The sequence below is a fragment of the Dromiciops gliroides genome, chromosome 1 (genome assembly GCF_019393635.1).
Source record: "Dromiciops gliroides isolate mDroGli1 chromosome 1, mDroGli1.pri, whole genome shotgun sequence".
In the NCBI taxonomy this organism is placed as follows: Eukaryota; Metazoa; Chordata; class Mammalia; order Microbiotheria; family Microbiotheriidae; genus Dromiciops; species Dromiciops gliroides.
Window position 1 is genome coordinate 45778059 of NC_057861.1, and position 24555 is coordinate 45802613.

The following is a 24555-nucleotide window of genomic DNA, read 5'->3' on the forward strand; positions in this document are numbered from 1 at the left end:
GGTTCCTGAGTGTTGTCTTCGAGTGTTGGAGGGGATGTTAGGGGAGAGCAGTAGGTCATGACCCCTTCATTGTCTGCATCATTTTTGACATGGTTTCGTGGGGATGGAGAATGTGATACATAATCATAGGATTCCTACACACACACACACACACACAAATACACACACACACACACACACACACACACTCCTCACACTCCTCCCTCCTCCCAGGTGGACAATCCCTCTATCTCCCCCCATTCTGGTGATGCCTTGGTGGGTTCCTAGAGTTCTGAGCACACTGATCCCTCCTCAGGATAGAGGAGGTTCTGGGGCCTCTTTGGTAAGGGGGTTTAGAACTGATGACTATTTCTATATGTGTGTCATAAGCTAGGAGGGAGCTGAGTATCTAGTTCAATCCCCTCATCTGACAGAGGAGGAAACAGCCCCAGAGAGCGGCCGGGGACTTATCTGTCTGTATGAATACATGCATCTCTGTGTCCTTTGCCTATGTTAGTGCACACTCAGGAAAACGCAGAACTGTGCCACGGCATTTGTCCTTGAGCCAGTCTGAGCTCAAGAGGCAGTGGAATTGATGAAGCACGCTCGCTACTTCCTAGCAGGGAGATAATCGACTCGGGGAAGGGGACATGGTTTTTGGACATGGCAAAGGCAGGAGTTTGTTTTGCTTGACTGCTTATTTGTTACAAGAGTTTGGTTTTGTTTTTCCCAATGGGAAAGGGGTCGTGGTGGGGAGACAGAGAAGAAATGAGTTTGTTCCTTGAAAAGACCCCACTTTTTTTTTTTAAAAAGGAGGCTGGAGTCAGGAAGAGCTAGGTTTGCCTTCTGCCTCTGATGAATGCCTGTTGTATGACCCTGGGCAAGTCACTTAATGTCTTTAAACCAATAGGAGGGTTGGGGGTGTTTGAGTACTGGCAACATGGGGGAGCTGGGGGGCACGATAATTGTACTGGCAGAGTGGAGAGAAAGCTGGTAGAAGAGTCAGGAAGATATGGATTCTAGTCCTGCCTTAGCTGAATACTGACTGTGTGACCCTGGGTAAATCACTTAACTTCTCATTTTACTAGGCAACTCTCTGATTATAATAATAAGGTTTGCAAGTGGCAGATCTCCCTACACCAATGAAATCATTGTTGTTGTTTGCTCTTTCTCTTTTTGTGTGTGTGAGGCAATTGGGGTTAAGTGACTTGCCCAGGGTCACACAGCTAGTATGCGTCAAGTGTCTGAGACTGGATTTGAACTCAGGGCCTCCTGACTCGAGGGCCAGTGCTCTATCTACTACACCACCTAGCTGCCCCTGTTTGTTTTTTCTCAAAGAGAACTATGATATTGAAGAGGTGATGTCATGACTTGCAGTGAATTGGATTAAAGTGAGGGAGGGCTGTGCAAAGTCACCAACCTCACTCTTTCCTCCTTACTCTCATCTGGGTCCAGTGGCAAGATATACATCTGGATGACTGGAGATGGCCCCGGATGTTTTAAGCAATTTGGGTTAAGTGACTTGCCCAGGGTCCCACGCCTAGTAGGTGATATTTGAACTCAGCTCCTCCTAATTCCAAGACCAGTGCTTTATCCACTGCAACACCTAGCTGCCCCCTTCAGAAACAAATTAGAGGAGTATGGAGGAAAATGCTCATCAAATGTACGGATGGGGGAAGAGTTCACGACCAAAGAAGATTTAGAGAGGTGTAAGAGCTATTCTCCAATTAATAAATGGTCAAAGGATACCAATAGGCAGTTTTCAGAGGAAGAAATTCAAGCTATCAATAGTGATGTGAAAATCTTCTAAATCACTAATAATAAGCAAGGAAAGAAGGAAGGAAGAAAGGAGGGAAGAAAGGAAGGAAGGAAGGAAAAAAGGGAAGGAGGGAGGGAAAGAAGGAGGGATGGAAGCAACAGATGAGGGAAGGAAGGAAAGAAAGAAGAAAGGAATGAAGGAGGGAAGGAAGGAAGGAAAGAGGAAAGGAAAAAAGGAGGGGAGGAAGAAGGGAAGGGAGGAAGGAAGGAAGGAAAGGAGGAGGGAACAAAGGAAAGAAAGATGAAAGGAAGGAGGGCAGGAAGGAAGAAAAGGAGGGGAGGAAAGGGAAAGAAGGAGGGAATGAAAAAAGGAAAAAAGGAGGGAAGGAAGGAAAGGAGGGACAGAGGGAAGGAAGGAAGGAGGGAAGGAAAGGAGGAAGGAATGAAGGAAAGGAGGGAAGGAAGGAAAAAAAGGAAGGGAGGAAAGAGGGTGGGAAGGAGGGAAGGAAGGAGGAAGGGAGAGAAGGAAGGAAAAAAGGAGGGAAGGGGGCAGGGAAGGAAGGAGAAAAGGAAGGAAGGAGGAAAGAGGAAAGGAGGGAAGGAAGGAAAGGAAGAAGGAAGGAGAGAATGAAGGAAGGAAAGAAGGAGGGAAGGAAGGAAGAACAAAACTAACAGTGTTGATAATCGCCAGCTGTGCTATGTGGCCCATGGGTAAGTCACTGGTCTTTTCTGAGCCAGTGGCGATGATAGCTTTTGCAAACTTTCACGCCCTATATAAATGACATATTATTAGGCAAATTTGTGACTCTTTCTGTATCCGCGTGAGCCTCTGGGTACCTGGGGTGTCTTTTGTGTGATCAGCAATAATAATGAAAATTGCTAACACAAAATGCTTTACAAATTTCTCCCCACAACCCTGGGGGGTAGGTGCTATTACTATCCCCGTATTAGCAATGGGAAACTATTATCAGGAGTGTTCGCTATAACGGGCTCCACGGAGACCTTGGCCATCTTTCCACCTTCCCAAAACCGGTTCCAGGAGAAGAAACTGACTTGGAGAGGGGAGCTAGGGAGCTGGGCCAGGTGAAGGGAGGGGCCGGGCCAGGTGGAAAGGGGCGTGGCCTCACGCGGTGACGCGATCAGAGGCCACGCCCCTCCCGGGCCAGACCCGGAAGCGGTGGCCCCAGGGGGAAGATGGCGCCCTCGGGGTTGAAGGCTGTGGTGGGGGAGAGTGAGTACTGTCCTTAATCCCAGTGGGGAGTGGGACTGAGAGCCTGGACACCTGAGTCCTTGGGAAGAGGGGGAGGGAGGCTGGGAACCTGCACATCTGGCTCCCTGGAGGAGAGTGGCAGGAAACCTGGGGCAGGTGGGTTGGCACCTGTACCCCTGGGTCCCCTAGGACGCTGGGGGGCTGGAGTTTGGAAGCCCAGGTCCTTGAGGGGTGGGGCTTGGCGCTTCGGTCCTTGGGGGAGGAAGCTTCAGAAAAGGCACCTAAGTCCCAGAGGGAGTGGGGCTGGGTCCCCCGGGGAGGGGGATGGGAGCCTTCTACATAATAGGCACTTAATGAATGCTTATTGAATGAATGAAGGGACTGGGAGACTATACTCAGGGTCTCTCGGGGAGCGGGCGCTGAGAGTCAGATGCCTGGATCCTTTGGGTAGGGTGAGGAATCTAGACACTTGGGTGGGTGTTAGGGACGCGCACTGGGGGTGTCTGGACCTTTAGGTCCCTGGGTCCCTAGGGGAGAGTTTCAAGGGATTGGAAGTCTGGACGATTGGATCCCTGAAGAGGCAGGAACTGGAGGACTAGATATCTCGGTAGCCCCTTGCACCAAACCCTCTCTTCTTATCCAACATCTGAGTTATTAGTGTTTTGGGATCTTCACTGGAGGGAGTGGTATCCGGAAGCAGAAACTGGGCCCCGCCCCTGGTCAGCAGGAGGGGGAACGGGCAGTTCTGTCCTGTGTTTTCCCACCCTTGGCCTGGCTGCTTTGGTCTCAGCTGTTTCCTTTAGTAGTGATAAGGGGGTGGTGATAAAGGGCTAGGCCTCCCTCTGAGAGCCCTCTCTGACCGACCCTGGCCTTACCGAGGCCTCTTCCCCTTCCCAGGCCTTCGGAGAGAAGTGACCATCCCTTGGCAGGGTTTACAGATGGTCCAATCCAAACCTTAACCGTTTTGCACAGATAGGGAAACTGAGGCCCAGAGAGGGGCAGGGTCATGCTCAATGTCACACTTTGAATTCAGAGGCACAGCTGAAATGAAAATCTAGGTCTTCTGACTCTGAGCCCTGGTATTTTTTTTTTTTTTGGCAGGGCAGTGGGGGTTAAGTGACTTGCCCAGGGTCACACAGCTAGTAAGTGTCAAGTATCTAAGGTCGGATTTGAACTCAGGTCCTCCTGAATCCAGGGCTGGTACTTTATCCATTGTGCCACCTAGCTGCCCCACCCTGGTACTTTTTGCACATGGGGCACTCCTGACTACAGTCCTACTCCTTGCTCAGCCCTCAGTGGCCCTGGGCTTCTGGCCTTCTAGTCTAGCTCACTTGGCCTGAGGCAAGGTATGGGGAAAAGAAGACTTGGGATGGCAAGAGATTTGCTTAGCCCAGGTCCCTTGGAAGGAGAGCTTTCCCCCCCTAAGCCAGCCTATCTTACCTTCCTCTCCCCTTTCAGAGATCTTGAGTGGGGTTATTCGAAGTGTCAAGAAGGATGGCGAGTGGAAGGTAGGATCCTGGGAGCCAGGATATCTTAAGGTCACATAGCTCCTCCTCTGGGTCACCTAGGCATGATTTCTTGGACAGGACCTTCAGAGGGGGCTCACAAGGAGCCAAAGGGGAGATTGGTATGATCTCTGTGCCTCTGATTGGGAGAGCAGAAGGCCAAAGGCCCCAGTAGTCGAGGGGCTGGCGTTCCTGGATTCGGGGTTAGGCTGTGGGAGGTTGGTGGCTTCATGGTTGCCACTTACAGCAGTCATAATGGGAAATCTTGGTGCTTTGGGCAAATTCAGTTGGGGGTGGGCCGGGTGACCTGCCCCTTGCTTCCCTAACTTTTGACTCACCTATCACCTTGCTACCTTCCCTCTCCTGGGTCTACCTTTCTCCTCATAGCCCTTTTGGGGGGATACAGCAGAGGCCCTGAGGCATAGCGGGGAGAGTCACTATGGTGGGGGAGTAGGGTAGCGCCCCTGGGGCGCTACCCTAGTTCAGCTCTGTACTGTAGGTTCTGGTCATGGACCGCCCCAGCATGCGGATCCTGTCATCCTGCTGTAAGATGTCCGACATTCTAGCTGAGGGTATCACAAGTGAGTATGAGGCCCCTGATTTCTGGACAGTCCAGACATGACTAACAAATCACTGAGAAGGCTCTCCCAGGTCACCAGGGAGGGACCCTCCTCTAGATCACTGGTAGCTTGGGGCCTTGGCTCTCACCTCCTCTCTTGCTTCTGCCGGGGGCTGGGGGGAGGCGGTGGGGAGTTGTGCCCCCCATGACCCCGCTGTCTGGTGTTGTTCTGTCTCCTGTTACGGTGTTTGGTGTGGTGCCATGGACGGTTCCCAGTCGTGGAGGACATTAACAAGCGCAGGGAACCTATTCCTAGCTTGGAAGCCATTTACCTGTTGAGCCCGTGTGAGAAGGTAAAGGCCACCAGGCTGCAAAGTTTTCAGGCTGGGTGCTCTCTCCTGCCTCTGGGCTTGGGGCCAGAGGAGGTGACTGACCCTCCCATTTCTCCCAGTCTGTCCAGGCTCTGATCAATGACTTTCGGGGGACCCCCACCTTTACCTACAAAGCTGCCCACATCTTCTTCACAGACAGTGAGTGACGGGGACTCGGGCTTTGGGGGGAGCAGACAGGGGAACGAGTTCCAGGGGCTGGACCAGGATCCCTGCTGACTCTCCTCGTCCTGTTTCCTTCCCACCCAGCCTGTCCCGAGCCCCTTTTCCTCGAACTGGGCCGATCGAGGCTGGCCAAGGCCGTGAAGACACTGAAGGAGATTCACTTGGCTTTCCTTCCCTATGAGTCCCAGGTGGGGCTCTGCCTTGGGAAGATGGTGATAGTGGTCTACAGGATCTAGTGGGGAAGGACAGAAGTCCTGCACAATAAGGAGGAGCAGGGGGGAGCTGGAAGGATGTCATGGGGAAGGAGGGGCAAGGCCAGGGTTCCCTGGCAGTCAGGGGTGCCCTCCTGGCTCCACACCTTCACTTCTTGCCCTCTTAGGTGTTTTCCTTGGATGCGGCCCATAGTACTTACAACTTGTACTGCCCCTTCCGGGCCAATGCGAGGACTCGGCAGTTGGAGAGCTTGGCCCAGCAGATCGCTACCCTCTGTGCCACCCTGCATGAATATCCTTCTATTCGCTACCGAAGGTCTGACTCCTTATCCTTCTTCCTCCCATTTTTGATCCCAGACTCTGCCATTTGTCCCCCTACCCCTGTGGACTGTAAGGCCTCTCCCTATCTCTCTGGTCCTGCAGGCCTTCCCTCACCTCTTGAAGCCCCCAAGCTTCTCACCCCTCTTGACCCTCCAGTTCTTCCCTTCAACCATTTCCTTGATTAACAGCCTCACCCCCCACTCTCCCGTCACCTTCTGTCCCAAACCATCGTGCCACACTAGAGTTCTTGCTTTTCTGCCTCCCAATCCCTGCTCCTGGCTCTGATATCTTGCCCTTCCATCTTCCCAGATCAGACCACACATGCTTTCGGAGCAAACTATAGGCTTAGGGACAGGCCTCCTTCTTGCTCCAGCTCTGTAGTGATGAAACAGTTTTGGGGCTGCCACTTCCTCTGCCTAGATCCCTTTTCCCTCTACTCCGCCTCCCCTACTTGTGTCTCCTACATTTTCTTTTTTTAAAATGTATTTATTTTTACAAGCATTTATTATCTTCCACCTGAACTAAACAATTTAAAAAAAGAAAAAGAAAGCCTTCTTGCTAAACACACATGGTCCAGCGAAACAAATCCCCACATTGGCCGTGTCCAAAACCACGTGTCTCGTTCTGCATTTTAAGTCTGTTTCCTCTCTGGCAGGAAGTAAGTGGCCTGTTTTATCTTCACTTCTCAGGACTTGTGGTCTGTCATTGCATTGATCAGAGTTCTCAAGTCTTTCAAAGTTGTGTTTCTTTATAATGTTGCCGTTGTCAAAATTGTTCTCCCAGTTCTGCACTGTTCACTCTGTATCAGTTCATAGAGATCTTCCTGGTTTCCTTGGAAACTGTCCATGTGGTCATTTCTTATGGCATGATACTATTCCAATAGCCCTGACCTTTTCACAGGGGGTCTGAGGACACAGCCCAGCTTGCCCACGCTGTCCTTGCCAAGCTCAATGCCTTCAAAGCAGATAATCCCAGCCTGGGGGAGGTGAGAACCAAGCTGAGTGCGGGACTGGGGTGGGGGAGGTAGGGGATGCTTTTCTTGGGTTCACCCCTCTTCCCCACCGTCTCTGTCCCTAGGGCCCTGAGAAGATGCGGTCCCAGCTACTGATTGTGGACCGGGGCTCAGACCCTGTGTCCCCTTTGCTGCATGAGCTCACTTTTCAGGCCATGGCCTATGACCTGCTTGATATCCAGCAGGACACCTACAGGTGTGTCTGTCGGGGTGGCGGAGAAGGGAAGCAGGGGGAGGCCCATATTCGGGAGCATTCATGGCCTTGTGTCCTTTCCTTCCAGGTACGAGACGACGGGTCTTAGCGAGACCCGGGAGAAGTCGGTGCTGCTGGATGAGGATGATGAGTTGTGGGTGGAATTGAGGCACATGCACATTGCAGACGTATCCAGGTAGGTCCCCTTAGAGGGTGAGAGGGCCTGGGGTTAGATCCAGGCCGATTTGAGGCAGTGAAAAGACCACTGGACTTGAAGTCACGCACTTGCCATTTATTACATGTGGCCTTGGGCAGACTCTCTGGGGCTCAGTTTTCCCATTTGTAAAGTGAGGGGGTTGGACTAGATGACTCTTAAGGTTTAAATCTATGAACTTATTACCTTTGTGCCTACCATTCCCTTCATCTATTTATCTGTCTATTCATTCATTCATCTACCCATCCATCCATTTATTCATCTATTTCATTCATTCATTTATTTTTTTATGGGACAATGAGGGTTAAATGACTTGCCCAGGGTCACACAGCTAGTAAGTGTCAAGTGTCTGAGGCTGGATTTGAACTCAGGTCCTCCTGAATCTAGGGCCAGTGCTTTATCTACTGTGCCACCTAGCTGCCCCGCCCCCCCCCCCCCCCCCCCCCCCCCCCCCGCTCACCATTCCCAATCCCCATCCACCATGCCCACTAGGCTGGCCCCTGTCATGTTTGTTCCTCTGTCATGACCTCACTGTCCTCCCTGTCACTTTCAGGAAGGTCACAGAGCTGCTGAAGACCTTTTGTGAGAGCAAGAGGCTGACCACAGATAAGGTGAGAGGGGCCTTTGTTTGTCTGGGGCTTGGGCCAAGTCTAAGGCAGAATAGGGGATGGGGGGAAGGTGGAAGAGGAAAGAGGAGAACTGACTTGTGGGGGGAAGGTCTGAGTTTGGGACACCATGGTGAGGTGAGTCCTATGAGTGTTGATTGTGATGTTGGGGAGGATCTGATTTAGTGAGGGGTCAGCTCTGTTGGGGAAAAGGTGCAGGGGCTGCCAGGTTGTGGAGCAGACTAGACCTGAGAGTGTAGAAGGGGCTCTGAGTGGTGGTGCTTGGGGTGGGTTTGAATGGGTGGGGCCTTTGGGGCCTTTGGGTTTGGGGAGCTAGGACTGGATGGAGGGAACACAGACTGAGGAGGGGCTTTGAGTGTTGGGGATGGGGCCGGTTGGGTGGGCTGGGTCTCAGAAGTCAGGGTGCTTTGGGATGGGGCTGAGTTGGGTAACTAGGCCTAAGGTATTGGGGTGATCAGCATATTAGGGGGAAAGGGCCCCAAGGGCCTGAGCTCCAATGTTGTCTTCTCTCTCCTTCCTCCCAAGGCCAACATCAAAGACCTCTCCCACATCCTGAAAAAGATGCCCCAGTATCAGAAGGAACTGAACAAGGTGAGGGAAACCAAGGGCCCGCTAGGCAGGTGCATTTCAGGGACTCTCTTGAGCTAGCAGAGGCACTGATTGAATAGAGGGGCCAGGTACCCCAGCTCCTTCCCTGTCACCTGGGCCAGACTCCTACTTGTACTGGCTCCTTCTTTGCCACCTGGTTTGCCAACAAGCATTTATTAAGCTCTTACTGTATGCTCAGCAGTGGGAATACAGAGGAAGGCAACAGTCTTTGTTCTCAAGGAGCTCACAGGCTATTAGGGGAGGCAGCCTGCGAACAGCTCCATACAGACGAGAGATGGAAGGTGATCTGAGAGGGAAACTTGACATAACTTCTTCCCAAAGGTGGGGTTTGTTCTGAGGTGGGAGGCAGGTAGGCAGAGGTGAGAAGGACCAGCATTTCCAGCGTGGGAGATGGAGATGGAGTGTTTCCCTGGAGGAGTGTGCCACCACAGGCCAGCAGGGCTGGATCTTAGGGTTTGTGGAGGGGAAGAGGCCTAACGAGGGAAGAAGGGGACGGGTCATGTTGTGGAGTTTTTGTGCCCACCAGGAGACTTGATCTTTGATTTCTAGTACTCCACACACCTGAACTTGGCTGATGACTGCATGAAGCGCTTCAAGGGCACCGTGGAGAGGCTCTGCAGCGTTGAGCAGGTGGAGGGCCCTTGGCTCGTGGGCTTCAGGGCTTAGCTTGGGAGCTGGGTGCCAGGCTCGGGGCTCCAGGGGTGCCAGGCTCGGGGCAAGGGCAGGAGCTTGGGGGATACCTGGGGCTCCACGGTGGTGGCTGAGCCCTTGTCTCCGGCCCCCACTCCCCAGGACCTGGCTTTGGGCACAGACGCAGAAGGGGAGAAGATTAAGGATGCCATGAAGCTGATTGTTCCTGTGCTGCTGGACACTGGGGTCCCGCCGTATGACAAGATCCGTATCCTCCTCCTCTACATCTTGCTTCGGAATGGTATGAGCATGGGGGAGTAGGGGGCCTCAGTCACTGCCCACTGATGCTTCGTCAGTGCCTGATGCCCTCTTTGTGGGATACCCAGGGACATGTTGTGTGTCTAAACACGGACCCACATGTGTGCGTATCCTTATTCTGTGTGCGCTGTGCCCATCCCCAGGAGTGACCGAGGAGAATCTGGCCAAGCTCATCCAACATGCCAACGTGCAGGCACATAGCAGCCTCATCCGAAACCTGGAGCAGCTCGGGGCCACGGTCACCATTGCTATGGTATGGGACCAGGAGGGCTGGTGGAAGTTATTGTTGGCTGCTGGTATGGGGCCTGTCCCTAGTGTGAATGGGGGAGAAGGGTGAGGGCATGGCGGTTCTCACCCAGGAAGCCAGTCTAGAAGCAGGAGCAGTAGAGATAGACGTGGTGGTGGTGGGGAGCTTCACTCTATCCCCAGGGATGAAGATAAGCTCTTGGCTCGGTCCCATCTTCTCGAGGCCCCAGCCTCTCCCTTTTCTCCCCTCTCTTCTCTTCAGTCTCTGGGCTCAGCCTCTGTCTTTCTCTGTCTCTCTTTCTGTCTGTCTTCTTTCTAGCCTGGCCTGCTTTGCTGCCTGGGGAGGTGCCTTCCCCCTACTTCCCCCTCTGGCTCTGTCCGTGACCCCCTCCCCTCCATCCCCTGCCCCAGGGCTCCGGGGCCTCTAACCGAGGGGAGCGAAAGGAGCGGTTGGAGCCGACCTACCAACTATCCCGCTGGACACCCATCATCAAGGATGTGATGGAGGTGAGAGGGCGGGCACTAATCCTGGTGATCATCAGTCACCTCCTGGACTCCCCCAGCCTCCCTAAGCTCTGGCCTCCTGCTCCCCTGTTTCCCTGCCCTGACCTCTCCCAGCATCTCCCCTCCACCCCCCACGCCCCTGCCTCCTTCCTGCCGTCCACCTCCCCTGGCCCCTTAAGCCACAGCTAGGCTTAATGGCAAATCCCTCATTATGGGCATTATCCTGGCATCTGATCCATGATCCCTGGGAGGGGAGAACAAGAGGAGCCTCCCCAGAGGGGGTGGGGTGATGAAGGACACTGTATGCTCCCTCCCCAGGACGCTGTGGAGGACAAGCTGGACCGGAAGCTGTGGCCCTTTGTATCTGACCCAGCCCCCACCTCCAGCTCCCAGACCGCAGTCAGGTGAGGTTTGCCGTCGGCCAAGGTGGGGTCCTCATGGAGCCTCCAGGGAGGGCTTGATTGTCCCCTAATTCAGTCTTTTCTTCTCCTGTTCAGCGCCCGTTTTGGTCACTGGCACAAGAATAAAACTTCGGTGGAATCTTCCCGGGCTGGGCCCCGACTCCTGGTTTACATACTGGGTGGTGTGGCTATGTCTGAGATGAGGGCGGCCTATGAGGTGACCCGGGCCACCGAGGGAAAGTGGGAGGTGCTCATTGGTGAGTTGGGGTTAACTCCGGTGCCTGAGGCCCTGGAAGAGTTAGAGATGGGGGCAGGCTGCCTGGCTCCCTGGGGACTGGGGGGGCTAGAGGCTGGACAGTGCAATTCTGGGGGACTAGAACTTGGATCCCTAAGGGAGATGGGTCAGGGCATCTGATGCTTGAGTCTGGGAGGCACAGGAAGCACCACCTAATCTTTCTGTACCTGTTAGGCTCTTCCCACATCCTCACTCCCACCCAATTCCTGGATGACCTCAAGAGTCTGGACCAGAAGTTGGAGGACATCCCCATGCCTTGAGTCTGGAGCAGCTTGATGCATTCCCCTACCCTCCACCCAACAGGCAATAAAATCCCATCGACCCTCAGTCTCACCTCACCCTCTCTCTGGGTCACCTTCTTCCTGTGTCCAGATCCTCACAGCAGGCCCTGACCTCAGTGAGCCTTCACCCTCAGAGCAGAGGAGTGAGGGGACCTCATGCGTGTGTCCTTTGAGGGCTCTGTGACCTCAGCGACACGAACACTCCCTCCAGCACATGTGGACGGATCCCAACCCACCTGCACCTTGTTGGCCTGTGCAGCTCCTGTCCCTGTCTCCTGTCAGAGGCAGCGTCCACCCGACGGGCTGGTGGCCTTCTTCTGGTTCTCTTCACATTCTGTGGGGACCAGCCCCATGCTCAGATGTTCCTCTGTCATCCCTCAGTCTCACTATCGGGCTGGCCCACTTCCTTTTCTAATCATGTGCATAGGCTGTGGTATGAAGGTTAGATTGGAGGGGAAAGATGTGGCAGTTGGAAGAAAGGCTTGGTGGGTGGTCATGAGCTCCTGGATGAAGGATGGTGTTGGCCACTGGCGTCCCTCTTTTGGGCATCCACGGGCTCATTGTAAAGGGGCTTTCCCCTAGATTGGGGGCTCTTAGCCGGGGCTCTGTGGATAGATTTTCAAGGGCTCTGTGAACTTCAATGGCAAAAAAAAAAAAAAAAAGACATTTCTATTTCAATATAATCAGTTTCCTTTGCAATCCTCTGTATTCTGTGTAATGCATTTAAAAACATGGCTCTGAGAAGGGAGCTGTCCACAAGAAGAGGTTAAGACATCCCGCCCCATTTGTCACTCTCCCCCCTGACCCCCCCCCCCATGTGCTGCTGAGCTTTCCCTTCCCCTCCGCCCCAGGTTCACAACAACACCTTGGTCCCATCCTTGGGTTGGGGGCAAGGATAAAGCACATGCTCAGCTGATGGGTACGTCACGACCTCCCAGATGTTAAGCTTGGTCCTTGTTAATGTGCTCCAGCTACAAAGATTAGGAACAAGATGGTCCCTGCCCTCAAGTGACCTGGGCCAATTCACTTCGCCATCTTGGGAGTTGGCCTAGATGCCCTCTAAGGCTCCATCCAGCTGGGGCTCTATAGTCCCATGGGTGACAGAGTCCTACGGCATCTTCCCAAGCATGAGGAGGGTTACTTTGGTTCTTGGGGGAGGGCACTTGCTCTGCCTGGAGAAGGGCAAAGCTGGCGTCCCAGAGGCCCATATAGGTGAAAGGTGATGGGGAGGGCCTGGAGAGTGGGACTGAGAAAAGAAGTAGGATGGAAGTGATTGGATGGGGGGAGCATGGGGGAGGAATGAGTCCAAAAGATGGCAGTTCTTTGAGCCTGGGTGATAGGGAGGATGTTGGTATCATCAGTGGCGATAGGGAAGTCAGGAGGACAAGCTTCTTTGTGTAAGGGGAAAGATAGGAGCACCATTATGGATGTGTTAATTTTGAGGTGCTCATGGGACGTGTGGGTCTGGAGTTGGGGAGGGGAAGGGGGATAGAGCGAGATAAGAGTGTGTAGAGAGGAGGCCAATGGCAGACCCCGTGGAGAACTAACCCCATTAAGGGGGAAGGAAGGAAGATGAGGACTGGGTGTGGTGTGGTGGGCTCCAGAGAGGACCAGCTGTGTGGTCCGAGCCTGGCCTCCTGATGAAGGTGTTTCACCTTTGGCCCCTGATATTTCCTCATACATGACAGGGTGAGGTTAGTCCAGATGATCTTCAAGGTAGCTCTTTCCTAATGTAAATCCAGGATTCCATATTTCCATGAAGGAGGCAGAGAAGGAATAGTCAGAGAGGAGGAAAGGAGGAAAGCTGAGCCCAGGGATTTGGAAGCGTCTAGGTGGAGGGGATTATCACCGTTGTCAAAATTGCAGAACGGTTAGAGGACGAGGATTGAGAAAAAGCTCCCGGATTTGGTGATGAGAAGGCTAATGTTGACTTTGGGATTGTGATGGGGATGTATGGTGGTCAGCTTGCAGGGACGAAGGTGGTATAGACCAACTGGAAGATTCTAGCCAGGGGATAGAGGTGGGGTAGAGGGCAGAGCTATAATTTAAGGTGGTTTGCCCAGTATGCAAAAAAAAAAAAAAAAAGACTTGAAAGGCACTGACTGAATTCACACTCCTACTCAAACAGGTGAGTTATTTGCTAGTTGGCAGAGTCTATTGGGAAGCTAGGTGGCACCTGGCTTGGAGTCAGGGAAACTTCCTGAGTTCAAATCTGGCCTCAGACACTTACTAGCTATGTTATCCTGGGAAAGTCACTTCACCCTGTTTGCCTCAGTTTTCTCCTCTGTAAAATGAGCAGGAGAAGGAAATGGCAAAACACTCCCATGTCTTTGCCAAGAAAACTGAGTTGAATACAACAACAAAACTTGATTACTTAAAATTGGAAGCTACCGGATAGTGCATACTTCCTCTCTTGAGCTAGTGCACCCCAAGTCACCACCTCCCTTCCCCTTTGAGGCAGAGTGCCCTCACTGTCCTGGGGTCACCACACCCTTCCCCCAATTGAGTCTACCTTAAAAGGTTGACTTAAGGGTGTTATTTGGGGGGAGGGATAGGGTTGTTGTCATGTCTTATACAACTTGCCCCAGGCATAAGAAAATGATAGTTCTGGCCCACCAAGAAGGAAGTAGGAGAGAATGACCAATGGGAAAAAGTCGGTGGCAAAAGAAGCAGTCATGGGACAAGGGAAAGGGGCCTACAGCAAGACAGTTGTGGGTGGAAGCTGGTGTAGGTGGATGGGCAGTCCTGGGGCACTTGAAGTTTGGACAGTTGGGCTTTGGGGCCCTCCTAACCATGGTGATCCTACCCTCCCTGGCTGAGGGATTGATCCTTCCCTTAGAAAGAGAAGCTTATGGGGGCAGCTACATGGTGCAGTGGATAAAAGCACCAGCCTTGGATTCAGGAGTACCTGAGTTCAAATCTGACCTCAGATACTTGACACGTACTAGCTGTGTGACCCTGGCCAAGTCACTTAACCCTCATTGCCCCACAAACAAAAAAAAAAAGAGAGAGAGAGAAGCTTGTAACAGGGTAATGGAGCTCTTCCTCTCCCCAGTGCTCCTGTTCAGATCAATATATCCCAAGTCTGCCACACGTCCAAAATTGATATCTTGTTTTTATGTCACCTGCAAGCTCCAATGGATCCCTCCTCCCTGCCCTACCCAGTGAGCTATTGCTTATAATAACAGCTAGCATTTATGTAGTACCTTATGGTTTGTGAAGTGCTTTACAATTATGATCTCATTTCAACCTCACAAACAACTCTGGGAGGAAGGTGCTATTATTATCTCCATTTTACAATTGAGGATGTAATTGAGGCAAACAGGTTAAGTGACTTGTCCAGGGTCATACAGCTGGTAAGTGTCTAAGGCTGGATTGGAACTCAGGTCTTCCTTACTCCAGGCTCAGAGTTTTTAGCCACTGTGTCATCTAGTTGCTAACCAAGAATAAAAGAGAAGGAAGAAAAAACAAGTACTTCCAGCAAAACTAACCAACATGCACCAAGTCCAACAATTTATAGAGTATTTGACATCTGTAGTCCCTCAGGCCATTTTCCCCAGTTCCCAATCTTACCCATCAGGGGAATGACATGGCCATAATTGTGGGCCTAAAGATTTCTTTGGCATCTGGGAGAAGAATCGGTTGGAGCAGGGGAGAGACTGGAGGCAGAAGACCCCTTAAGAGGCTAATACAATTGTCCAGGGGAGAGGGGATGAGGGCCTAAGCTAAAGCTGTGGCTTTGTCAGTGAAGAGAAGGGGATGATATGAAGAGTGAGAGGGGAGTTGAGGGGGATGAGGTGGTTGTGAACCCGGGTGTCTGGAAGCTGGGTGGTGCCCCGAGAAGCAATGGGGAAGTTGAGGAGAGGGGCCAGTTTAAGGGGGAAGATGATGACACCGATTTTGTCCATGTTAAGTTGGAGAAACCCAGAAACCCAGGTGTGGAGGGGTCCAGTAGGCACTCGGGGATGTTGCATTTCTCAGGGTAGATTTTAGAGCTGGTTCTATGGGTCTGGGAGACAGCTCCATGGACATGATCATTAAATTCGTGTGAGCTGATGGGATGTGAGTGGTCACCTCATCCATTAATGATGTGGCCACTATTGCAGGGCACAGATTCCAGACCCTTTTATCTGAGCAGAAAGTAGTCACTTGGAGAGTCTCAATACTGTATTTTCTTTTCTTTCTATCCCATGTGGTGAAGATGGACCAAAATGCTGTTTTCTTCAAGGTCATGTGGAAGGAGGAAGGAGACTCCAAGCTATACCTAAGGCGTATTAGGAGATTTTATTGGAGCAAAGGGAGGGGGTGGGGAAGGGGAGATAGCAATGGAAGTCGTGATAATTGTATGCTGTTATAGGCAAATGAGTAATTTACATTTGGGAAACTACATTGAGTGCAGAGGAATCTGGGTCAAGGTGGGCTAGGTGGAGTGCAGAGCAGATCCTTCTTGTAGCTAGGACAACTTCCTAAACCACCAGCTATTACGGCATCAGTCTTTTCTCCTAAGCACTCCTTCTATCAGACAGGTAGGCTACGTATTCCCTCCATACTTTTACAATAGGGATCAAACCCCTTAGTTCACAAGAAGGGAAAGAAGAGGGTGCAGGCACCAGTCTCAGGAGATGGCCATATTTAAGAGTATTTTTTTTTTTTTTGCGAGGCAATTGGGGTTAAGTGACTTGCCCAGGGTCACACAGCTAGTGTCAAGTGTCTGAGGCTGGATTTGAGCTCAGATCCTCCTGAATCCAGGGCTGGTGCTTTATCTGCTGCACCACCTAGCTGCCCCCATAAAGGGCTTTAAAAGCCCAAACAGAGAATTTTCTATTTGATCCTAAAGGTAATAGGGAGCTACCAGAGTTTATTTGAATGGAGATTTGGGGCAGGGTGGGGAACTGGGATGGATGGAGGGGAGAAGAGACTTGGTCAGACCTACTTGTGTTTTAGATTAGGGCTTCTTAAACTTTTCCCACTTGTGACCCCTTTTTGCCTGAGAAATTTTTACACGAGCCAGGGTATATAGGTATAGAAAATAGGTATACACAACCTCTTATTGTTGCCAAATTTTTGTGACCCCCCCACATTCAGTTATATGACCCCATATGGAGTCACAATCCACAGTTTAAGCTTTGTTTTAGAAGATCACTGGAGGGGAAGGCTAGGTAGCACAGTGGATAAAGCACCAGCCCTGGATTCAGGAGGACCTGAGTTCAAATCCGGCCTCAGACACTTGACACTTACTAGCTGTGTGACCCTGGGCAAGTCACTTAACCCCCATTGCCCCGCAAAACAAAACAAAACAAAAAAAAGATCACTGGACAGCCAAGCACAGGATGAACCGGAGTGGGAAGAGACTTGAGACAGGAAGATTGACCATTATAAAGACCCAAATCATAGGAACAGAGACTGAGTGTTTGAAAGGATCTTAGAGGCTGTCTAGTCCAACTTCTTCATTTTACATATCAAGAAACTGAGGCCCAGAAAAGTGAACTGATTCGCTCAGGATGGTGCAGCTAATGCATGTCTGAGGTCAAAATTGAACTCAGGTCTTCTTCACCTGACCTACTCTACTGAGACGTCTTACTTGTATTTATAGTTTGCATGTATCCCTTATTTGTGTAAATCCTTTATTTGAGAGACAGTGTGGCATTAGAGCCTAGAAGATCTGGGTTCAAGTCTCTCTTCTGCTATAAAATGGCTATGTGACCCTAGGTGTGTCATTGATTTCTCAAGAGCTCAGGCAGCTAAGACAGTGGTTCTCCAAGCATAGTCTGGGGACCTCCAAGAGGTTCTCGAGACCCTTTCAGGGGGAACTTGAGGTCAAAACTCTTTTCATAATTGCAAGGACTGGCCTATTGCTAGGCCCTAGCTGATAGAAGTCATTCCATGTTTGATCACTGATTGATTTCTGAATATACCGAGTTCTTTTCTTTTTTTTTTTTAGTGAGGCAATTGGGGTTAAGTGACTTGCCCAGGGTCACACAGCTAGTAAGTGTTAAATGTCTGAGGCCGGATTTGAACTCAGGTACTCCTGACTCCAGGGCCGGTGCTCTATCCACTGCGCCACCTAGCTGCCCCATATACCGAGTTTTTATGTGCCCAACGACCGACCAACTTGGTTAGCTACATTTAGGGTTATGACCACAGGGATAGCAAGTGCATCTAATCCAGTTATATAAGATTAGCAAACTTTACCAATTACAGTGTCCTTGCAGTTGATGGGGGGGAGTGGCAGTCCAGACCACCCACCCATTGACTGCCCCAAAGATTTTCCTGAGGTCGCTAGGTGGCACCATAGTGCATAGAACACTGGGCCTAGAGTCAGAAAGACATCTTCCTGAGTTCAAATGTGGCCATGACACTTATTAGCTTTGTGACCTTGGACAAGTCACTTCACCCTGTTTATCTCAGTTTCCTCATCTGTAAAATGAGCCAGGAAGGAAATGGCAAACCTTTCCAGTATCTTTGCCAAGAAAACCCCAAACGGGGTCATGAAGACTCAGGACTGAAACGACTGAACAAAACAAAATAAAACGAAATATTTCCCTCCCACCTAGTCTCTGTGAATCTGCCTAGAAACACCAATCAGTTAGAAGAGCAGGGACCCAGGAGATCTGAGCTCTCAATCGTAGTACACGTTCCATTGTATAACCAAGCCACTGGGCACCATTGTTTCCCTGTAGGTCAAGGGAGCCACAATACTTTTGTGCCTGTGAGTAATAAACAGCCTGACCTGTGATCTTTCTAGCTTTTCTTTTCCTTCTTGGTACCTTCTTAGTCACTGCTTCACACTAATAATACTGGCATTTTAATTTCTAATGCTGTAAACATTGACAGATAGAACCCACATTAAAAAAAATGCTCTCAGGGCAGCTAGGTGGCGCAGTCGATAAAGCACCGGCCTTGGATTCAGGAGTACCTGAGTTCAAATTTGGCCTCAGACACTTGACACTTACTAGCTGTGTGACCCTGGGCAAGTCACAACCCCTATTGCCCCACAAAAACAAAACAAAACAAAACAAAACAACAATGCTCTCGGTAGGGGTAGAGGATGGTATTCAATAATTTTTCAGAATGTAAAGGACTCCAGAGACCAGTAAGTCTGAGAATTGCTCAAGGTTATAAATTGCAAGGAAAGTGCCGACCTGCCTTCATGGAGGGAGGTGCTTCATCTGGGAGGACCTTATATCAATGAAACCACAGGTCCAATCCCTATCCCTATGCTGATCTGGGAACTTCTTGTTGTCTCCCCCCCCCCTGCACCCCCACCCCATTGAATGTAAGCATCTTAAGGGCTGGTCAGTTCTGTAGATAGAGTATTGACTTAGGCATCAAGAGTACTTGTGCCCAGGGTCACACAACTAAGAAGTGTCTGAAGCTGGATTTGAACTCAGATCTTAGTGACTCCAGGCCCAGTGCTCCATCCACTGCAGCACCTAGCTGGGAAAATAATAATTGCTATCATTTATATAATTTATATAGCACTTTTTTTTTTGGCAGGGCAATGGGAGTTAAGTGACTTGCCCAGGGTCACACAGCTAGTAAGTGTCAAGTGTCTGAGGCTGGCTTTGAACTCAGGTCCTCCTGAATCCAGGGCCAGTGCTTTATCTACTGCACCACCTAGCTGCCCCTAAATAGCACTTTAATACTATCATTTTTGTAGCACTTTAAAGTTTGCAAAGCTGCCTCTTGATTATTGATTGACTGGAGTGAAATAGTGTGTGGAGGGCAGAAAGGCTGTGAATGCCAACCTACTTTGTCACAGGGATGTGTGAGTGGGTCTGCAGGTGGCTGGGGTGGGGATGTCAGAAGACTTTGAGTACTAAGCATGTAGAGTCAGGTCATCCCAAAGCTAGGACTGGTCAATCTCACCTCCCTTTCTCAGGCTTCCAAACTCCCCAGCCCCTTTACCCCCTTCCTCTTCCTCTCCTCCTTCCCAGTCCTCATCTTAGCCTTCATTCCTGCGGCAGGTGCTTTCTGCCAGGGAGCAGCAGAGACCTCCCACATTGATTGAAGGGGCAACATAATTGACCTATCCTCAGCCCTCCCACGAGGAGAAGAAAGGTGAAGTAAGTGTGCTTATGTGACCGGATCACTTATTTGCCCAGAGGATCCATTCATAGGATTTCAGGCAGTGTTATTTGAGGGAGAGAAGTCTTAGGGCACTGAGCGCCCTCCTGGCTCCCAAAGCACTCTGCCCCAGGGAGACACTCCACTCCGGTCTCTCGATCCAGTCAAGCTCTTCCCTCCCCCAGCCTTGGGGTCAGTGGTATTGGGAAACCAATGTCCTAGAGCCCGAATTGGAAGCCTCACTTGCCCAAGAGCGGAAACCACAGTCAGCACTTCTTCTTCTAGGAGATGGAAGAGGGTGGGGAGGCCGTGGGGGTGGGGGAGAGGAGAGGGAAAAGGTTGCACTAGGCACCTAGAGAGGCTGTCATCCCTGAGTCTGGCTGGCTATCATCAGCACCTTTTTCTCAACTCTGCTCAAAGGTGAGATATATTCTCCCCACCTCCCCACCACAACCCCCCCTCCCCCACCAAAGCTCTAGAGGGTCCACTTCTTTTTTTTTTTTTTTTGGTGAGGCAATTGGGGTTAAGTGATTTGCCCAGGGTCACACAGCTATTAAGTGTTAAGTGTCTGAGGCTGGATTTGAACTCAGGTTCTCCTGAATCCAGGGCTGGTGCTCTATCCACTGCGACACCTAGCTGCCCCAGAGGGTCCACTTCTGGAAACTGTTATATTGACTTTTTTTTTAAGAAGGAACCCAGATGCTTCAACCTCCAAGAAGGGCTTTTCTTGGTAGCCATGTCTCCTTGTTTTCACTGGGATAGCTGATTCTGAATTTCCCTTCTTCCCAGGAGTCAGTAGGATGAAGACTGCCTCCATCTGCTTCCTCCTCATCTTCCTCCTCCTCCCTGGGCACCTGGTCCTGGGGCAGGCTCAGTGTCCCCTAGATGAACTCTTAAATAAGAAGATCGAGGAGCAGGCTAGCTCCTATGGTACCCCAGCCCCTGGACATGGAGAGCCTCCAACCCTGACCCTTATCTCAAACCCAAAGCTGACCCACCTCCTGACCCAAACCTGGCCCCTTACCCCAAATCCAAATCCAAGCTAACCCCAACTAGATCCCAACACTCTGCCTGACTTGTCAGGATCCCCCCCGCTTGATTTTCCTCTGGCTACTGGTCCCAGAGCTCATTGGAGTAGGTTTTCAATGGGAACAGGAGGGGACCTAGCAATAGAGACATGGGAAGGTCTAGAAGCTCCCTGTCTGGCCCCAAGGGGGAAGCATCCTGGTCTAGGGGGAGAAGGCTGGACAGGAATCTTACAACCTTTTTCTTCTTTGTAATGGTTCAGTTCTGGACACCCTTCAAAAGCTTCAACTAATCTGCTCTAGTGTTACCTCTCGGGGTGCTCTAGCCACCTGCCCTTCAGGTAAGTGTGGAACCTAGTGTTCCAGCCTCAACTTCCCCTCCCCCAGGCCTCTGGCACCTAGGGCCCAGTGTCCCCTAGGATCCTATTGTCTAGCCCCCAGCTTTTTACTTCTCCAGGACCCTGATATCAAAGTCTTGACTTCCCTCCCCACCCAGGACTCCAGAGTCCAAGCCCCAGACTCTCTTTCCTTTCCTTTTCCACCCAGGACCCTAGTGTCCAAGCCTCAGTCTCCCTTTTCCTCAGGGTTCATTGTCACAGGCTGTTCATGTGGCTCAGCATGTGGTTCCTGGGATGTTCGTGAGACCACCACTTGTCACTGTCAGTGTGCTGGAATGGACTGGACTAGTGCTCGATGCTGCAAGTTTGGGAGACAGTGATGAGCTAAGATGGAGGCTTCTCTTGCCTGATCCTTCTTGAGTCTAACCTGCTCCCAGCAGGCAAAGCTAGAAGGTTAAATAAATGTGGCATGTGGTCAGAGTGTCCTGAGTGATTGTCTAGGGGCAGGATGGGGTCTGCCCAAATTTCTGCCCAGCCCTCTCCCTCCACAGCAAGATGCTTCTCCACTGGCTCCAACCCGAGAGATTCCAGGCTTTCAGGTACTGCTAACAGGAGCAACTCACATGTTGGGATATTGAAGGGACTGGAAGGTAGAGTCTGAACCAGGATACCTGGGTCTTTGGGAGAGGACCTTGGAAGGTAGAAGTTTGTCTGGGAGCACTCCAAGAATTTCTATTTTCCTGCCCCTCCCAATGCCACAGGGGAGGAGTGTCTTCTTGGGGTGATGGATCCCAGAGTGGGTGGGGGTGGGGAGCTTGTCTATGAACTCACAAGGAGGTTGAGCCCAGCTCAGGGTTATCTGGTAGACCCCACTGGCCTCCACCCACCAAGGAACTCGGCCATCATCAAAGCTATGTGTCTGCTACCGTCCAGCCAGGCAGTTCATGTGTAAGGTTGTCAACTTTAAGGTTCCAGGCTAGGGACTGGACTTCTGGGTCCTGTGCACAGGAAAGCTGGGGGCTGGACACCCAGGCCTTGCGGGGGAGCATACGATGGAGCAGATGATGAAGGAAAGGAAGAGCTTCTGGTGGGACCAGTCCCAGCCCCAGCCCCAGCCACTCAGCCCATGCAACAATTCAATCTTGACTATGGTGGTTTCTCTTCTCTGGCAAGCTCACTTGCTGCTCCTACACTGCCCTACCCCATCACCCTGAGCTCTTTAGGTTGGTCCCTGGCTCCTCCCTCCATTCTTGACCTGGAAGCCCCTTAGCCCCAGGAAGTTCCCCAGGGTCCTAGGGAGTGATGTCCAAAGGTCCCAGTGTCCAGGAGCCCCGGTGTTCTAGTTTTTAATGGTCTCAGTGTTATTAATCTCTCTGCAGTCTCAACAAAAGTTCTTTCCTCTCCTTGGAATGACCACAGGGATCAGCCTGACTTCTTTCAGCATCTTCAGTGCTTAAATAGTTGGGGCCCTGCTCCACCCTCTTCTCGGTTATAATTTTTCTCTCTTTTTTCTCCATGTCCCAAAGGGAAATGGGTTCTCTTGGAACCACTGATGGATTTGGGGGACCAAAAGATCTATGTCCTGGGTAAAGGTCTGTGCCTGGGTCAAAGTCTATGCCCTGGATGGATCCTCCATGCCTCTGGATAATGGTCATACTTCCCCTGCTTTGATCTCTCTGCTGTCACCCATAGAGATGACTGAGGGGCAAAGAGATGAGAGAGGGAGGGTACAGTAATAGGCACCCACTGTGTGGCCAATGACACATATATGCATAATATATATTAGTATCACTATAGTATACATATGTGCATATAGTAATAGGCATCCGCTGTGTGGCCAATGATATATATATATATATATATATATATATATATATATGCATAATATATGTTAGTATCACTATAGGGAGGATAGACATTGGACATAGCCGGGGTAGGAAAGAGAAATCAAGGATGGAGTAGCTGGTGGAGGTGGTAGCATAAGGATAGAGTCCTGGAATTTGAATTGAGGTCAGAGGGACCCAGGACACTGGGACCCAGGGCAGGAGTGAGTCAGTGAGAAACAGAAATGTAGGGTTCCAGAAGATAGAAGGGTTGAGTCTATTGAGACCAGGGACATACAGAGGGATTAAGGACAGAACAGGGAGGAAAAGGACAGGGTCCTGGAAGATAGAGAGAATGAAAACAGAGAGAAGCAGCATGATACAGTGGAGAGAGCACTGAGTCTGGAGTCAGAGGCCAGGCTGAATAGCAACTCTCCCACATGCTACTTGTATGACCTTTGGCAAAAGTCACTTTACAGTTTTGCCCTCAGATCCTTCCTCTAAAATTAAGAGGTCGGACTGGGTGACCTTTGTGGTCCTCAGATCCTGTGACATTAGGGGTCTGGGGACAGAAAGACAGGGACAGATGGATTTTAGGGGGAGGTGTGGGGCCAAGGACCTTTTCCCTACCCCCCCTTTTTTTTTTTTTTTTAGTGAGGCAATTGGGGTTAAGTGACTTGCCCAGGGTCACACAGCTAGTAAGTGTTAAGTGTCTGAGGCCGGATTTGAACTCATGTACTCCTGACTCCAGGGCTGGTGCTCTATCCACTGCGCCACCTAGCTGCCCACCCCTACCCCTTTTAATCCTGCCATCCTTGGGGGATGACTTTCATGCTGTGGAGTACACTTTGGTCATAGGCTTTGTATGGCTCTACCACAGGACAGGAGAATGACCACTAGGGCTACTCAGAGCTGCTTGACTCATTCTTCTTGTCTCCACTATGATGCTTGGTGGGGGATGGGTGTATACTTGGTGAAACTGCCTTAGGAAAAGCCGCCCACATCAGGCTATTTGCTTTGTTTTCTGACATCTCTGGAAAAGTAAGTTGTTAATTAACTAATTCATTAACCAGCTAGGGAAGGTGGTATATAGTTTGATCTCCAGGAGTGGGGGATGACCGAGGTGTCAGAGACCAGGTTGAGGCAGAAAAACTCATATGATTAAAAAAAAACCTTATATGATACCTCTTCCCCAAGTATCAAACCAGTTAGAGGGATGAATGCTAAGTCTCTGAGAATATTAGACACCTGGATTTTTCAGGGGATGGGGACAGGAGATTGGATGCCTGAGTCCCTACAGGTGGTGGGAGCTGAGGGCTAGGTGCCTAGATTACGTCTCAGGTCCTGCTTGCCAAAGTTCTTTCCCAGTGATCTTGTTATCCTCTCCACCCCCACTGAAACTATTCTGGCTTCCCTTGTTTCCTTCAAGTCTCAGCTAAGGTTCTACCTTCTGAAAGAAGTTTTTCCCAATTCTCCTTAATTTTAATACACCGCCCCGCCGAGATTATCCCCAATTGATTCTGTCTATATCTTGCTTCTACATTAGATTCCTGATCAGACTGTGATGTCCTTGAGAGTAGGGACCATTTGTTGTTTGCCTTTCTTTGTATCGCTAATGCTTAGCACGGTGCCTGGCACACAGTAGGTGCTTAATAAATGTATGCTGACTGACTGCACTTTAGCCACTGCCCACCCTTTGACTCACTGTTTGGATTGGTCTTTGACCAGTTGATGTGCAAGGTTGCCATCCTACAGGTATTGAACTGAGGGCTGATCCTTGGGGTTCCGTATGAAGGAGGGCTGTGGGTCAGATGCCTGGGTTTTGAAAGGGGAACAGCTACTGAAGGACAGGACACTAGGTAGGATGAGTCCTAT

At 50.8% G+C, this 24555-nt stretch overlaps 1 protein-coding gene across 4 annotated transcripts in view; it reads left to right on the forward strand.

The window, feature by feature from the left end:
* Positions 1 to 21338, forward strand: part of STXBP2 (syntaxin binding protein 2) — a 34732-nt gene extending 13394 nt beyond the window's left edge. The window contains exons 1-21 of one of the 4 annotated variants that reach the window (XM_044003592.1): positions 2916 to 2968; positions 4406 to 4455; positions 4952 to 5033; positions 5288 to 5364; positions 5463 to 5541; positions 5650 to 5753; positions 5945 to 6093; positions 6999 to 7083; positions 7176 to 7306; positions 7392 to 7499; positions 8071 to 8128; positions 8669 to 8734; positions 9302 to 9382; positions 9545 to 9683; positions 9844 to 9953; positions 10358 to 10453; positions 10769 to 10854; positions 10948 to 11108; positions 20284 to 20424; positions 20783 to 20860; positions 21104 to 21338. In XM_044003592.1, coding sequence (XP_043859527.1) covers positions 2932 to 2968; positions 4406 to 4455; positions 4952 to 5033; positions 5288 to 5364; positions 5463 to 5541; positions 5650 to 5753; positions 5945 to 6093; positions 6999 to 7083; positions 7176 to 7306; positions 7392 to 7499; positions 8071 to 8128; positions 8669 to 8734; positions 9302 to 9382; positions 9545 to 9683; positions 9844 to 9953; positions 10358 to 10453; positions 10769 to 10854; positions 10948 to 11108; positions 20284 to 20424; positions 20783 to 20860; positions 21104 to 21237 — 2052 coding nt within the window. In that variant the 5' untranslated portion in view covers positions 2916 to 2931 and the 3' untranslated portion in view covers positions 21238 to 21338. Of the gene's footprint in view, positions 1 to 2902; positions 2969 to 4405; positions 4456 to 4951; positions 5034 to 5287; positions 5365 to 5462; positions 5542 to 5649; positions 5754 to 5944; positions 6094 to 6998; positions 7084 to 7175; positions 7307 to 7391; positions 7500 to 8070; positions 8129 to 8668; positions 8735 to 9301; positions 9383 to 9544; positions 9684 to 9843; positions 9954 to 10265; positions 10454 to 10768; positions 10855 to 10947; positions 11109 to 11320; positions 12124 to 20283; positions 20425 to 20782; positions 20861 to 21103 lie in introns of those variants that run through there. The other 3 variants (XM_044003578.1, XM_044003584.1, XR_006356383.1) reach the window with 3 other exon arrangements.
* The last annotated feature ends 3217 nt before the right edge of the window (positions 21339 to 24555 follow it).